Genomic DNA, 16,477 nt, shown 5'->3' with positions numbered 1-16,477 from the left:
TCATCCGCAAATTTGCTGAGAGTGCAATCCACACCATCCTCCAGATCATTTATGAAGATATTGAACAAAACCGGCCCCAGGACCGACCCCTGGGGCACTCCACTTGACACCGGCTGCCAACTAGACATGGAGCCATTGATCACTACCCGTTGAGCCCGACAATCTAGCCAACTTTCTACCCACCTTATAGTACATTCATCCCGCCCATACTTCTTTAACTTGCTGACAAGAATACTGTGGGAGACCGTGAGGCCTGCAAAATGATTTATAAACTTATGCTGAGTATTTCCATAGCACCAAATCACCAGGAATAACTCCCGGTCATACATTTCAGTAGAGCATCGTTTATATGACGTCACAAACCAGACAGACACCAGAAAGGAGAATGTTTACTTTCCTCTGTACACACCGCTCCTGCTTTGCGCAGATGGCTGCTAGAAGGGAAGTGCTGAGAGCTCTCGGGGGCACGCACATAAACACAGCGGCACATGCATGGTACATGCCAGGGTAACTCTCTGCCAAAGCCGCGCCCGATTCTGTTTGTTCGGCAAGCGAGCCAGACCGCAGAAAGCCATGAGTTCTGCCCGACCGATCATGCCCGTCACATTATTAATAACTGCGCATGGGTTGGGTAACTGGCCTTACAGGCTACAGATTGAGCCGAGTCAACGTGCTCTGCTCAGTAGAACTGGGGGGTCAGGAGAAGAGACAATAGCAAAACCACTGTGAGTTCTCATAATCCAGTCTAAGCAATCAATAAGAGCCCAGCCGGGACAGGCTAGAGGGAGATTTTATGGGACCCAGCGAAAGTAAAGTTGAGCGCAATCACCTGGGCCTGAGATTATTTTAATCTCTAAACAGGAATTGGATGCTGGGTTTATCACAGGAGCTAGAGTGAATATAGTCCCGGACAGCAAAGCCCTCTAGACTCTCCATCAACCACAAACAGGCAGGCTGCCCTCCCCCTTAGCTCAAACCCAGACCCGGAGCATCCACCTTGGTGAGGGTGGGAGAGAGAATTTCAGCCCGATGCTCACTCCACATCAGACTGGCTGGCAAGCCAGGCCAGACTGGGTTATCATTTCTTCTCATCTAAATAGTGTGGCTGCAGGCCAAGTTCATCTCACGCCTGGGCACCTATCCCCTAAGGGGGGGGACACAAAATAATACAGACAGGCGGCCGGAAAGGTGGGCTTTGCAGGGTAGCTGATGGACACCTGTCTGGTAGGAAGCCAGCAGCCACTTCTTGAGCCACCCACAAGTTGATTTCATTGCTAATCACAAGCAATCATGGAGGCGGACGTGGAAGGCGACTACTGCTGCCCCAAGTGAAAGCTGCAGGCTCTGGGCCTGGGGGCTGTTTGCAGCATTAGGATTTCAGGTCTCTCAAGCCCTTCTCTCCGCTTCAGTTTGCTCCTGTCAAGCAGGCGAGCTATTACTCTGAATGCTCAGGCTGAGCGACATTATCTCCTTGGTGAGCAGCTCTGTGCAGCACCACTCCCAGGCTCTTTGGGCAATTCTTTCGGAGAGCATTGCTAAGCCACAGTAACCGAGAGGGTCAAGTGCACTGTGCCGGGCAGCCTTCACGTCGCCCCGACGGTTATTAATGAGACCCTCCCGAGAGCGTTCTGGGGCGGTAAGCGACTCCCATGAACTTTCCTTTCCAAGACAGAAAGTATCATATTGCCTCTCTATAAATCCATGGTACGCCCACATCTTGAATACTGTGTGCAGATGTGGCTGCCCCATCTCAAAAAAGATATACTGGAATTGGAAAAGGTTCAGAAAAGGGCAACAAAAATGATTAGGGGTATGGAACAGCTTCCGTATGAGGAGAGATTAATAAGACTGGGACTTTTCAGCTTGGAAAAGAGACAACTGAGGGGGGATATGAGACAACTAAGGGAGGTCTATAAATTCATGACTGGTGTGGAGAAAGTAAATAAGGAAGTGTTATTTACTCCTTCTCATAACACAAGAACAAGGGGCCACCAACTGAAATTAATAGGTAGCAGGTTTAAAACAAACACAAGAAAGTATTTTTTTCATGCAACGCACGGTCAACCTCTGGAACTTGATGATGACCTGTTCTGTTCATTCCCTTTGGGGCACCTGCCATTGGCCACTGTCAGAGAACAGGATACTGGGTTTGACGGACCTTTGGTCTGACCCAGTATGGCCGTTCTTATGTTCTCCCTCGCTCTCCCCCAAGCCCCACCACAGCCCAGAGGTCGACTACTCACCCCCGCGGATACTTGTCCAGCTCATGGAGAACTGTGTGGTCACAGTATTCAAAGACCAAGTGGAGTTTGCGTTTCCTCCTGAAGACTTCCAGCAGGTTGACCAGGTTGGAGTGCTTCAGTTGCTGTGAACACACAAGGGAGCGGTCTACTTAGTAACGCAGCCTGGACGGCTCACTGCCCCGTCCCACAGCTTGGAACGGAAAAGCGGGGTGCGGGGCAGGGGGGAATGAAAGTTTTCATGGGATGAAAGTTCTGGTTCTTTGGGGCAAAGAACACGTCTTACACAAAACACCTTGAATCAGCCAGCTTGTACAATAGTGGGACCAACCGGCCACAACCAGGGCTGGAAGAGGCTAGTGGTTAGTTATTTCTGGAGACAGCTGGGGCCACAGATAAACTGGGCTTAAACAGCCACCTACTAGAGAAGATGTTGGTATGCAAAAAATAATTTCTATGCATCACAGGTATTTCTGCATCACCCATCACATAGTATCTAGCCTCTGACTGTACCACAGTGAAAGAAGAGAGACTCCTAAGATAATGGCTTGGAAATACACAAAATAAGACCTTAGAGCTGCTGAAAAACCTTTCATATAAATGTTAGAAGCCTTTTTGGGACTAAGACATTGAGAATCTCCACCAATGACAGTGAAACCTCCCGCTCTTTTCTTTGCTAATTCACTGTTTCAACTTTTGAGGGGATCATTTGGAAATGATTTTTTGTTTCTGTTTTGCATGGTATCAGGGGCTTCCTTATCAAAGGACTTCAGACTAAGATTCTTAATGTGCGTATTAAGATCTGGCACATCTGGATCTTTTAGGCTGTCTGTTGCAATATGAAATTGTTATTCCACTTCCTGGTATCGTCAACATTTGATTTGTATTTTGGTTGTTTTTTTAAGCAAGGTGCATGGACGAGTAAGTGGTAAAGGAATAGAAAACAGAGCTGGACTCCGATCCAGAAGCACACTTAGGCACATAGGTAATTTTAATCAGATGAGTAGTCCCATTACTCGCATGCTTACGAAGACAGGCATCCTTAAATTTTGTGCTGGATTGAGTTCTAGAATAAACAATGAATTTTCAACATAGGAAACTGACAACCAGGCATCTCCAAGATTCTGTACTAGGCCACCTTTTAATACGTGAACAAACTATTCAGAAAAGGGAACGAGCAGCAAGACAGTGAAGAAAAATGGTTTAAATTAGCCAGCATTGGAGAAGACTGTAAGGAGGGTCTCGGCTGACCAGACAAATCAGTTGTGGATTAAGTAGAGAAGTGCAAGGTAAGTACGAGTGTGAATAGTTCTTTCCAGCGTGATGGATTCTATATAACCATGCAGGTTAAAAGCCGCACTGCGGACAGCTCAGTAAAAACATCTGCTCTAAACACAACAGCACTAGAAGAGATGCTAGATTATGTTAAGAAAGGATACAGAATGATACTGATACCACCGCTAGATAGGTCAATGACTTGCTCTCACCTTGAATACTATGGTGAGTTTGCTCATCTCCTCTCACAAAGGATGTAGCCTTGTTAGAAAAGGGCCACAGCCAAAGGGCAGGAAAAGCAATGCAAGGCATGAAAAGATATATGTGTGTGTGTGTGTGTGTGTGTGTGTGTGTGTGTGTGTGTAGAGGTTGAGAAGATCAGGGCTGTTTAGGTTACAGGCAGGGGTGGAGGGAGACAAGGTAGAAGTATCGGAGATAATGAGCAATGTAGCAAAGCTCCTATTCACCTGCATCAGGGGTTCTCAAATGTCGTTGCACCGCGACCCCCTTCTGACAACAAAAATTACTACACAAGCCCAGGATGGGGGGACCGAAGCCTGAGCCCACCCAAGCCCTGCTGCCGCAGGTCGGGGGTCCAAAGCCAAAGCCTAAGCTGAACCACCCCGGGCGTGGAGGGGGGACCAAAGTCAAAGCCCTGGCGGAGGGCCTGGGACCTGAGCCCTGGTGCCCAGGGCGGCTTCAGCCCCGGGTGGTGGGGCTTGGGCTTCGGCCCTGGGCTCCAGCAAGTCTAATACCAGCCCTGGCGACCCACTTTGGGGTCCCAACCCATGGTCTGAGAACCTCCGACCTACATCATAATACATGAGCCAGGGGCCACCCAAATGAATTACAGAGGTGACAGATGAAACTCAGGAGATTGGATGAGACCTTCCAGTTTTAACCATCCCCACGCAAATATACGTCCTTTATCAAAACACAGGTATACACCCACCGCCCCCCCCCCCCCATTTAGTTCTATTTTTGTCCCTGGGGCAGAAGATGGAATCTGGCTGGCTGAAAGCAAGAGAACTGAAAACACCCCCCGCCCAGCAGGCTGTGAGTTCTTAAGGAGAAGAGCAGAGGTGAGCTCCAGCCTATTCGAATCAGTACTGTCTGTGTGCTCCACAGACAGGACATAGCGCAGCAGAGGGCAGCAGTAGGTACCATTCATCTTTCAGGCCTTGAAACAGCTTCACTTACACCATACAGACAGTCACCCTTCAAGAGCCACAAACTGGGTCCCCACCCTGCCCGATGCAGACTGCAGCGCATGACGCTGAAATGCAATTGGTTCTGCCCATCAGAGCGCAGGGGGGCAGGGCAGTTACTAATGGACACACAGCTGACTCCGGGTATGCAAAACTGCTGCACTCTGAATGGCTGTGGAGAGCCAATTTGCCTAACGATGGTCCCTCTGCTGTGACTGGGGCCCCTGTAACACAGACTCTGGCCACCCTCAGATTATTAGTCCCTCCATCTGAAGTAACACCACCAAAACGTACATGAAAGAGAAAGGGAGGGTTGGGGGAAGTGTCACAATGCGGCTGTCAAACCACAGGAAGAATACACATGTATATCCCACGGTAAATCCATCCATTCTCCTTTCCCCAACCTCACACCTTCCCCACTCCACCAGCATCCCTATTCTTGTCTCTAAAATAGCTCCCACATGGACCTTGATGCCGCTGGGTGGGTTGTCAGCCGTGGGCACTGAACTCGTTATCTTCGGATCTAAGAGCACGAACCTTTATTGCTAGAGCTGAAAGGCCCAGCTCTGTGAGCAGGTGGAGGTTTCTGGGGCTGCTGCAGCCTTGATGGTCCAGCCACCAGAAGGAGCCAGAGAGCCCTGAGTTTACTGGGGTGAGCCTAGATGGCAAGAACTGTGGACCCTCGCTCCCAGCTTGGTTCTGAAACCCACTTTAAACAAAGCCATATTACAGTCCTTCCAACAGCAAGATCCTTGCTGGCCAGTAGGTGGGAAGGGGAATACAGTGGGGAACGGGAATGAAAGGGGCAGGCAGGGTGACTGGAGGGAGCACAGAATAGCCAAACATTGAAAAATATGTATTCACCTTTCAGGAATTTTTCTTCCCAGTCATGTGAACGTTAGCCCGGGCTAAGATTTCAGAGGTACATTACTACCAACAGGAAACACCCTCAAAGTAGCTGGGAGGTTTAAATTCAGTCACCCAGCCTCTGGATGCAAGGGTTGCACAGACAGATAACAACCCACGGGATTGCTGGAATAAGTCCAGGTCTTGCCCAGCGATTAGAAGTCTTCCCAGAAGACTAACTGGCCAGGATTTCTCCCAATCATAGGGTCAGATCATTGAAATGCAGCAGGCTTTAAAAACCCGAGCAGCTTGCATGTGTCAGACTGGCCTGTGCCCACACATCCAATGTCGCAGTAAAACACAGACCCAAGGCGAGACTCTCCCAGATACATAGATATATATATATATTTTATAAGTGACAATTGTGTCAGCGCAACACACACAGGAGAGAACAAACAGGCCGTGGTCGCCACTGTTTAGAAAGCAAGACCGAAACTCAAACCTATTCAAAGTTTCAAAGGTGCTTATCCGTACGTAGTCCTTAATGCGGAACAGTCACAGTGTGTGTTTGAACTGGAGCTTGAAATAAAAGTTGGGATATTTTTAATATTACGTATCCAGATTTACTTTCCCCATGGAAAGCACCACAAGAACAATGCTCTGAAAGCCGGTGCTGCAGGTATTTGATTACTCTCCTAAGCTCTACAGACTCCACCAGGGAGACCAAGGAGAGGGATGCGTGGTTAAACTCGGCTAGTAAATTACAGCTTATGTGCAGAATTTTAGTAGGCTGCAGCTAAGATCATTAATTTCTAGTTGAACAATACAGCTCTGGGCAAAGAACGTTCAGATCTTTAATGCATCAGTCAGTCCCCAGCCACAATTGTGAACTCAAAGGCCCCATAAATCTGCCATTACCTCTCACAGTGCCTTTGTGTGTTGCTGTAGATAGGGTCTAGCTAAAGAAAGCTGTGTTCAGCTTTTTAGTGCCACCCCTGGGTGTTGTCAGGCAGCAGCAGGGAAGACTTCCCCCTCCTAATCCCAACCCACTTAGTACTGTTTGTGGTCACCTGTTGCAGCTACATATACTATATTTAGTAAGTTGGTGGCATGGATGACAGCTTTCGGTTATAGCTACACAATCCTCTACTAACCTGACAGGGAAAAGATCTTATTTTTCCTTCTGTTTCTGAGAAATAGTTGCACTGAATTTTTTTTTCTCACTCCCTTTGCAATGCCAGAGCTGAGGTGCCCGGCAGGTTCAGTAATTGTTCTCTAGGGAAAGGAGTAACGTTCATGCACTGCGTTGCTGTGTGGTTCATAAACTGGAACTCTATTCTTCACCTTACGGAGCAGGTTGGACCCTACATCAGGACATTTCTGAACACTGTAGCGGTTTGTAGCCGGCGTTACAGGGCACGAGTTCTAAAGTAGGTGACGTTAGCCACACAAGAGGTGCACTGTCTGGAGCAGAGGTGGGCAAACTAAGGCCTGGGGGCCACATCCAGCCTGCGGGACCATCCTGCCCGGCTCCTGAGCTCCTGGCCCGGGAGGCTGTCCCCCGGTCTCTCCCCTGTGCTAACTCAAGCTCTCTGCAGCGTGGACGCGGCTAGTGCCATTCGAGCACCGCTAGCTCTCCAATGCCATCCCGTGTTTTCCCCTGTGCACCCAGGAAGCGAGAGAACTTGGCTGCCCAATTCACTGGGAAACAACTCAGAGCGGTTCAGCTCACTGCAATGCTATGGACCATATGACGTGCCTGCCCCCAGAAGCCTTAGCCCTCCACCAGTGTGGCTCCAGCACCAGAGGGCTATTTTACAATGAGGCCACTCCCACCCAAGCTGGGCTAGCTAACTTGAGTGTAGATACCTTGCTTTATCCCTGCAGTACAGACATCCCCTTGATCACCCTTGGGAAGGCTCAGGTTGGTAGGTGACAGGCACTATGGAAAACTCCCAAGACAGCGTTGAAGATAAAGTTCAGCGTTTCTGGGGTCGGTCACTTACCCCAGGTGGGATACACAGGCCCATGGGGGAGTGACGATGAGGACTATCGTTCCTAATAAGGGCCAATTACTACGCAACTGGAAGGAACCAGTCAGCAGCAGGCACAGACAGTCGCGTGATGTCAGTCGCAGCCAACCACTTCCACTTTGTTCAGCGGTCGTCATTTCACACGCAAACCCACCTCATTTCAGTGGAGCCCTGGAGAGGTCCATGAGTCAAGATTATTTTCAGTCACAATGTAGCACTAATGAGACATGACTATTAGAATCGCCAACTATAGACGGATCTTTCAGCCTCCACCCCAGCACCCGCTGCATCACCTCCTCCGCAGAGCAAAAGGGGGTTCATCAGTCACCCCAGATCACTGGCAATGGGGGAAATCCAGCCTTCCTGCCAGCTGGGACAAACCTGGCAGCTGCTTGCGGTCGTGGTTTTCCCTTGCCACTTGGCCAGATCAACAAATTAGAAGCGGGTCGGCTCTCGCTGCCATATCCATGTCAGAGCAGGAAACGAGGTGCCAGGCCCTTTGTCTGAGCTCCTAACAGGGCTGCAATTAGGTTCAACCCTCCACCTGCAGCCCAGACGGTCTTAGCAGGGGCCGGAGATGGGGGTGACAAGGGGCCACTGCCCCCCACTTTTGAGAACCTCAACTTGGCAAGGGAGCAACGAGAGAGGGCCCCTCCCCCCCGGCCCCAGTCCGGAGCTGGGTGGCCTAACGGCTGGGCCCCTTTCCCTGCTGACACGACGGAGGGGCAGCCAGGCCAAATCCGAGCGGCACCACCACCCTGCGCATCAGGTCACGACGCCGTGACGGGGCAGCAAATCTGAGTGAGCGGCGTCGCACCCTGGCGCATGGGGTCACACCACCACTCAAGTTTGGCCTGTTTTGGTTGCTCCCCCAGCTCCAGTTCTGCAGCCCTAGGACTGTCTCCGGGCTGTGGGGAAGGGCTCGGTTCACTGCTGACAGAAGAGATGAGGGGTCGTCTTCTGGTGCCCAGGGTCCTGGCCTGCACTTACAGGTGTTGGGGAGGGGACGGGGAGAGTTCTCTCTTTACCCTTCGGCCTAGGCTCCACTGTTCCCTTGTTGGGAACGGCCATTGAGAAGGAGACGGGATGCAGAGCTAATCCTACCTGAAACTCTGGCATCTCTCTCTGGGAATTCAGATCAGCTTGCGACCTGACCAGTGTGAATCGCCTGAGGAAATCGGTTCTTACTAATGATTTAGAGCTGTCAGCAGTTCTTGGGAGCCGAGTGGCATTTGGGGGCTGGTGGTGGCCCCCGGTGGAACTGTCCTTTGGCAACTGAGCACACTCATTGAAAGGGGATGCGTCAAAGCCAGTTCCCGCATGCCCTAGTCAGCCTTTACCAGGGAATTTGGTGTTTCACTTTCCAAGGGAAGAGCGAACAGGAGACACGCTAGCACCGAATTCACCTCTAGTTTGTGTAGTCAACTCAGAGGGTTGGTTGCTCTGCTACTTTCTCTGATCTGATAACAGCACATTCAAAAGGGTGTCACATTAGACCTCTCCCCCACGTACATACCTCGTTGGTCCTTAGCATACCAAACAAACGCTGCCCAGGAGTGGAGAAACAGGATACACTTGCTCTTAACTCTGACAGAAAAGGCTATGGGCTATGTCAGAGGCTCACAGGGGGGAAACTAAAACAGGAGTTGAGCCATAAAACAAAAAGCAAAAACTTTGTTCAGGACAATTCTTCAGCAATTCCACACAAACAGATCACGAACTAGGGGTCGCCCAATGAAATTAATAGGCAGCAGGTTTAAAACAAACAAAAGGAAGTATTTCTTCACACAACGCACAGTCAGCCTTTGGAACTCCTTGCCAGAGGATGTTGTGAAGGCCAAGACTATAACGGGGTTCAAAAAAGAACTAGATAAATTCATGGAGGATAGGTCCATCAATGTCTATTAGCCAGGGTGGGCAGTGATGGTGTTCCTAGCCTCTGTTTGCCAGAAGCTGGGAATGGGCGGCATGGGATGGATCACTTGATGATTACCTGTTCTATTCATTCCCTCTGGGGCACCTGGCATTGGCCACTGTTGGAAGACAGGATACTGGGATAAATGGACCTTTGGTCTGACCCAGTATGGCCGTTCTTATGTTAGCTACACCTGCTGGCCAAGGCTTAGCTCACCCAAGAGATCTTCTCTTAGCAACTTTAGGCACTTTGGGGAAGTTTTTCACCCCTTTAAACTCTCAGACAATTCTTCTGATGCAGTGGGGAGAGGGTGAGCTGAAGGTTGGAGGCCCCAGCTTCTCCCTCTTTACCTCACCACTGCCTCAGTGAGTCTGAGCAGCCTCCTCCCGGGTCCAATGTGGTTTCCAGTTCCCAGTTGAACTCTTCAAGCAGTTGGCATCTTTTCACTGGAGCCTTAAACTGTCCATCCCTGGGCTGCTTTGGAGATACCATGCAAACATCTCTCCAGAGTTTTCAGTGCACCAGCACACATTCTTATAACAGAGGTCGCAACAGAGGGCGGCGCTTGCCCATCATCGGCCAAGAATCTTTCACCCAACACAGCAGGGTCCTAGCGCAGCTCAAGGCTGAGGCAGCCTTTCAGCCGGCTGTGGGTTTGAATGAGATACAAGTGGCTTATGCCCAGCCTGCAGGAGGGTCCCTGAACCAAGACAGCCCAGCCCATGAGCATTTTCACAAATTCACTGAGCAGCATGACTGCCACTAGCCAAACGGAGAAGATTTAGGGTCATCCCTGGATTTGTCCTTCAACATGGAAGGCCACATTGTAGCAGTATCCCAGTGGCTCATCCCACCTCCTGATCTCTGGAAAATCGGCACTTTTCTCCAGTGGGGACTGTGCTATGGTCATTCCCGTCTTCATCTCCAAAGCTCAACTATCACAATTCACTTCTACTTGGGCTTTCTTTAAGTTAGCCAGCTTCTGCCAGGCTGTCTGTCTGCAACTTGGTACAGGAACACGGGGTCTGGTGCCAGCCTCTCTCCACGAACTGCACCACTTGCCGGAAAGCAAAGTGAGCCAGCTGACAGCTTTTTCTCCCAAAGGGTCCAATTCTGCAGGCAGCCTCCACTTCCATTAGTCAGTCAGAGTTGACCTATCAGCATCTTATAGGATCAGGTCCAAAGTCTTCAGTGACCCTTTTTTCCTATGTCCACCCAAGCCAAATGAAATCAGCAGAGCTGACATAAGAATGGCCCTACTGGGTCAGACCAAGGGTCCATCTAGCCCAGTATCCCGTCTTCCAAAAGTGGCCAATGCCAGGTGCCCCAGAGGGAATGAACAGAACAGGTCATCATCAAATGATCCATCCTGTCGCCCATTCCCAGCTTCTGGCAAACAGAGGCTAGGGACACCATCCCTGCCCATCCTGGCTTATAGCCATTGATGGACCTATCCTCCATGGCTATCCTTCTTGCTGTACATGCCACCATTCCGGCCAGGGCAGGGTCTTCTTGACTCCAGTGTCATTTCAGTGGAACTCCCCAGCCCCGACTAAGTCTAACCAAGTGGACACCGAGCCCATACTGCTTGGTCAATTCATTGCCGTGTTTTCCCACCCCGCTTTTCACACAGCGCTTCCTTCGAGCAGTATTTAAGCTCTACTCAGTTTGTTGGCTTCGCCTGAGTGCAGTACTATTGGGAACACATGTTGGGCGAGGTTCCCCGGGATCGAGGTTTTCCAACAGATTAAGTCCCACACGCCTGCTACAGGCACTTTCCAAAGCAACCAAACACAATTTCCCAGGCAGCCCTGTTGCTGTGTGAAGACTCAGTAAAGGTTCTGGAGCCTTGAGAACCGCACACAAATCTCTGTGGGATCAGCAGCAGCGGGGCGGGTTGTACATGATGAGATGACGGCTGCCCTGCTGTCTGACCTTTGGCAAGTCCCGACCCCTCTAATCCCTCATCTGTCTTGTCGACTTAGGCTGTAAGCTCTTTGGGGCGGGGCTGTCGCAGACAATGTATTTTAAAGTGCTTAGCGCAAACAGGTCCCGATCTCCACCAGGGCCTCTGTAACGCAGAATAATAATAATGAATGTGTTTGTTTGCAATCTGCTAGTAGCTCTTTGTCAAAGGCCCGTTCTCCATCTGAAGCGTGCGTCTCCAGAAGCCATACACCCTACAGAGCGGGATTTTTTTGTAAAGCCACGCCCACCTTTTATGGTTTTGTAATATATGCCTTTGAGCGTTTTATGAATTGAGGCCCCAAGCACAGCATATATGAGCTGGCAACATTAAAATTCATCCTTCTAGAAACAGCAAGTATCGGGTTTCTATTGTCGGGGATACGGTTTATACAAAGACTGACCCTGTTTTCACAGTAGTACCTTTTGTATATTTCAAAGCCATCACTCTCTGCCTACTCTGGCTATCTTTCTGAGCCAGCTACCATAGCTTGTTAGTTACACAAACCTTTGTCCACAAAATATTTACTCTGCAGAACAAATATTTATCGGGGGGTGGGGGGGACGGGGACGGACGTTTTTCACTGATGAAACATAATCTCATCGGATCTTAGACAAACAGTGTGTTGCCTAAGCCAAGAAATACCTTAATTAATAAGCAAACAATCTGTTACTATTTACAAAGAAAAAGTTTAAAAGATAGTGGAGCAGGTCTCCACTTGTTAAATCAACATCACTCCAAACACAGATATTTTCCCCTGAATGCATCCGATGAAGTGGGCTGTAGCTCACGAAAGCTTATGCTCAAATAAATTGGTGAGTCTCTAAGGTGCCACAAGTCCTCCTGTTCTTTTTGCGGATACAGACTAACACGGCTGCTACTCTGAAAAAGATCTTTCGGTGATGACCTGCAGTTTGTTGGGTTCTTTATTATTATGGGCGTGGGGAAGACGCATTTATCATCCATGCTTCTGACAAGTAGCTTCTGTAACTATTACGTTCGTTCGCAAATCTTTCATATTCACCTAAAGCTTCATGCAGTTTGTTAGGAAGAATTATGCATCTAAACAGATAGAACTGCAGTTTCCCAGTTTGCTCCTGGCAGGGGAACAAACCCATATTCTCCATCAAGCCTGACCCTGTGCCAATGGTGCTTTTATCCTAAAATGGTTCTGGAGTCACTACCTTGACTGTAAACAGGGATCGGATCCTGCTTCAGCTGAAACAAATGGGTCTTCTACCATTGACTGTGACGGAAGCAGGAGGAAGCCTCAGCTTTGTTTATGACAACCTCTCTCGCATCAGGACCCCACACATTTATATGAAAACAGGTCATAAAATACCAGAATGGACCATGGTTTATAACAAGAGCAGCTTTGGGGACATTTTCAAAACTATTGTGTCACACTGAAATCTCATACCTACAGCAACAGAAACGTTGTTTGGTTCCCAACAAGCAAATTAAGATAATGGAAAAGAACATTGATAGCGGATAATGGTCTCCTACTGCTCCATAAATGCCAAGCAGAAAGTGGAGTCTGGGAAAAATGCCAGGTAGAAACCAGAGACTGGGGGAAATGCTAATACTGGGGAAGAAATCTCTAAACATTGATCTTTAAATAAAGAACTTTTTTAAAAAGACCCTTCACAAAATATTTCCGTGTTTTCTGTCAGGCTTTTTGTGCTAAAACATCCTAAATTCTTGACTTTCAGCTTATATAAATGACAATGTTCCAGAATGCCGATTTTCAGCCTTAGCAGTCTGAATAGGAGGCGAGTTTTTGGGCCCGTGGTGCCCGGGCTCCACCAATATTTAAGAAGGTGGACCCGGCTCCACCAATGTTTGGGCTTACCGCACTTTGGGGCCCCCCGCGCTTCAGTGGGACGCGGGGTCCAGGGCGGCCTGGGGGAGTTAGCGGGGGGGCCTGGAGCCAGCAGCAGTGAGCGACCTGGCCCAGCCCACCCCACTCCACTCCACTGGCTCCCAGCGTCGCTCTGGGGAGGGGGCGGAAGCCAGGAAGAGGCGGGGTGGGAGCAGGGGCTTGGGGGAAGGGTTGGGATGGGGGCGGGGCGGAGCGGGCTGAGGCCAGGTTGCTCGGCATTGCTGGCGCCAGGCCCCCTGCTAGCCCCCAAGGCCACTCTGGACTCCGTGTCCCTCTGAAGCGTGGGGCCTGGGGTGGTTGCCCCGGTCTGTCCTATAGATGGGTCGGCTCTGCTTGGACCCATTCTGGGCACCACCAAAAATTATATAAACCTGGCGCCCATGTGAATAGGAACGGGTTTGGTTGTCTGGGAGTTTCCCTCGGGGTTTTTGTTTTTTAATGTGTGCCAAATTTAAGTGCACTAACGAGCACCGTTTCTGATGATTCCTTACACTGTTTTAAAGTATTTATTGTATTTTATTGTGAAACATACAGAGATAAATAAACCTTGTTAATTTACATACACGGATTTAACACGTGCACACGGGTAGCCCAGAGCAGGATCGACGGAGCAACGAGTTTCTCCCCCAGGAGACCTGAGGAGCAGAAGCTACAAGGCCTCTTCTCACTCACTCACTGGGTGTCTCCAAACGAAGAGCCCAACGCCGCCAGCCCTTACGCAAACAGGCAATTTCAAACACGAGCCGAAGCTGAACGTCACTCAGATGGGCCGGTCTGCAGGGTCGAGGCCCAAGACAGCAGTACATCCACAACCGAAGAGGTGGACGGGGGGCATGGTCTGCACACGCTCCACAGCCCAGCTTTGCCACCTGCCACGATCATTACTACTCTAGGGAGAGACAACCTGGGTGGGGAAAAGAAGCCTGCTGCCGACCAGCCCGTGCAACTCTGGTGGGCTTGTCGCGAGGTATCTTGTGCACACGCTCAGGGCCAAAAGTCTGGCTTCCCTGCTAACGAGGCCACTCGCAGCATAAGGTCCTACTCCAGCCGAGTAAGCACAAGGCCTCGGAGCTAGATTTGAGAAGGCAGTGATGTTCTTGCAATGCCAGTGCATTGACATAGCGAGTCTGTTCCTCTGGGCCAGGCTGGTTGTTAGAAGAGGGTCAATTTACATTTTAAGCGAGACGTGTATTCGCGCTGGACTGAGACGACACATTCTCCCCATCACACGCAAATTTCAGGTTCCTCCAAGTCTTAACTCTCAGACCTCTCTTAACGTCAGCAAGCCTGTGCGTTTCCCCACTGCACACAATCGCTCGTAAGGATGACCCAGCGGCCTGGGTATACAATCGCATCCATCAAATGGCTATTTAGCAAATCTTACTACCAAAGGTACTCTCTGAAAGCGACCACACAACCTCCATGTAACTATCTCAGAGGGGGCTTTGTTGGCTACCCCCGTTGATTTACCGTCTGTAAAGACTGCTTAGGAAAAATGAATGTTTGGAACATTAAGCCATTGTATATTCAAGAGTAACGTAATCATCATCTAAAACCACAGGATTATATACATTCCCCCCCCCCCGCCCCAACAAAAACTCCTGATAAAGGAAGAGATTGTTGTTGCACTTTTCTCCCCAGAATTCAAATCAGCTCTGTTGGGATATTTATACAGAACAGTTATAAACCCCCCCCCCCCGCCCCCAAACCAGCAGAAGTGGAAACAGCTGCTAGATTTTCAAAATCATGAAGGCTGGCATTTTCAAAGAGCAGAGGGGAATTGGCCCCTCAAATCCCACTGAAAGCCAAGGGGGCTCTTTAGGATGCTTCGGGAAATACCAGGCTAAATACAGGTTTCAGAGGAACAGCCGTGTTAGTCTGTATTCGCAGAAAGAAAAGGAGGACTTGTGGCACCTTAGAGACTCACCAATTTATTTGAGCATAAGCTTTGGTGAGCTACAGCTCACTTAAATTAGAGACACCTGATATTTGCATCTGGGTTAGCGAGGTCTGGGGAAATTACCCCCGCAAGGTGTTATTTGGATCAGAATAAGCAAAACCTTGGAGAGTTGAAACCCCAGCCAGGCTCCCCGCGGTCACAACGTGGCAGGGTCAAGTCCTGGAGGGCTAACAGCCAGCCGGGCAGTTACCTTTAACATCCGGATCTCTCGAAGGGCGATTTTCTTTATAACCGGATCCTCCTCCGATTCTAGGAACTTCTTAATCGCCACGATCTGGCCGGTGTCTCGGTTCCGGCATTTGAACACCACCCCGTAGGAGCCTTCTCCGATCTTGCCCAGCTTCTCATACTTCTCCATGGCCCGCGGAGAACCTTCCCCAAGGGCGGCTCTCGGCTCGGGCCGAGCTGGGACCTTGCGCGGCACCTGACCCAATGGCCCGGGCGCCCCGGGGCCGGGAGAGCCGCCCGAGCGCCGCCAGCCCCGCGTCCCGGTCCCGGTCCCGGTCCCGGTCCCCCCGCGGGAGCTAACGCCCGAGCCGCACGCCGGGGCAGGGAAGCAGCCAGTCGCCCCACTCTCCCTCCAGCCCCTGGCCCCGCAGCGCTCCCCCGGTTCGCGTCCTGCCCTAGCTCGCCGGCCGCGCTTGGAAATTAAAATTTAATCCCCCGCTTGCCGGCGGCGCGGGTTGCCGGGGGAGGCGCGGCCGCGCGGGGAGGAGCCGACACTGGATACTCCCGTGCCCGGCCGCCGGCTCCAGGGCACCGCGCCCCAGGGCCGGGTCCTGCCCCTGCCCCGCAGCTCCAGCCCTGCGGGGAGAACCTGGCGCCGGGCAGAGGCTGGACCCCCCCCCGTGAGCCCCGGGGCAGGAGCGTTTCGCTCCCCGCTGGCCGAACATGGCAAGGCGGGAGGGGCTCGGAGCCCCCGCACCAGGAGACCGCTAAACTCTTGGCTTCAGTGGCATCATACAGCCAGGAGTTCCGCAGGCGAACGGTGCAGGGGGAGGAAGTACTGTGTTTCCTTTCATCGTTTTAAAAACGCGCCCCCCTTTTTATTGCCATGAAAACTCCGCGTGTTCTGGGTGCTGGAGAGAGAACAGACGTCCCTGCCCTGCCCACGCTGGCCCCGGGGCGCCGAGCCCGGCCCCAGCCCCTCCG

The 16,477-nt window shown here is 50.9% G+C and overlaps 1 protein-coding gene across 1 annotated transcript in view; it reads right to left on the bottom strand.

Annotated features, from left to right (window-relative positions):
* Positions 1–15,820, bottom strand: part of CDKL1 (cyclin dependent kinase like 1) — a 34,874-nt gene extending 19,054 nt beyond the window's left edge. Inside the window, exons 1-2 of the mRNA XM_074957227.1 lie at positions 15,516–15,820; positions 2,244–2,365 (exon numbers count right to left, since the gene is read on the bottom strand). Of these exons, the coding sequence (XP_074813328.1) occupies positions 2,244–2,365; positions 15,516–15,683 (290 nt within the window). The 5' untranslated portion in view covers positions 15,684–15,820. The remainder of the gene's footprint in view (positions 1–2,243; positions 2,366–15,515) is intronic.
* Positions 15,821–16,477: the final 657 nt, after the last annotated feature.

Source organism: Natator depressus, chromosome 6 (genome assembly GCF_965152275.1).
Source record: "Natator depressus isolate rNatDep1 chromosome 6, rNatDep2.hap1, whole genome shotgun sequence".
NCBI classification, from domain to species: Eukaryota; Metazoa; Chordata; order Testudines; family Cheloniidae; genus Natator; species Natator depressus.
The sequence above is the reverse complement of the archived record's forward strand: the minus strand, read 5'-3'. Positions and strand labels throughout refer to the sequence as shown.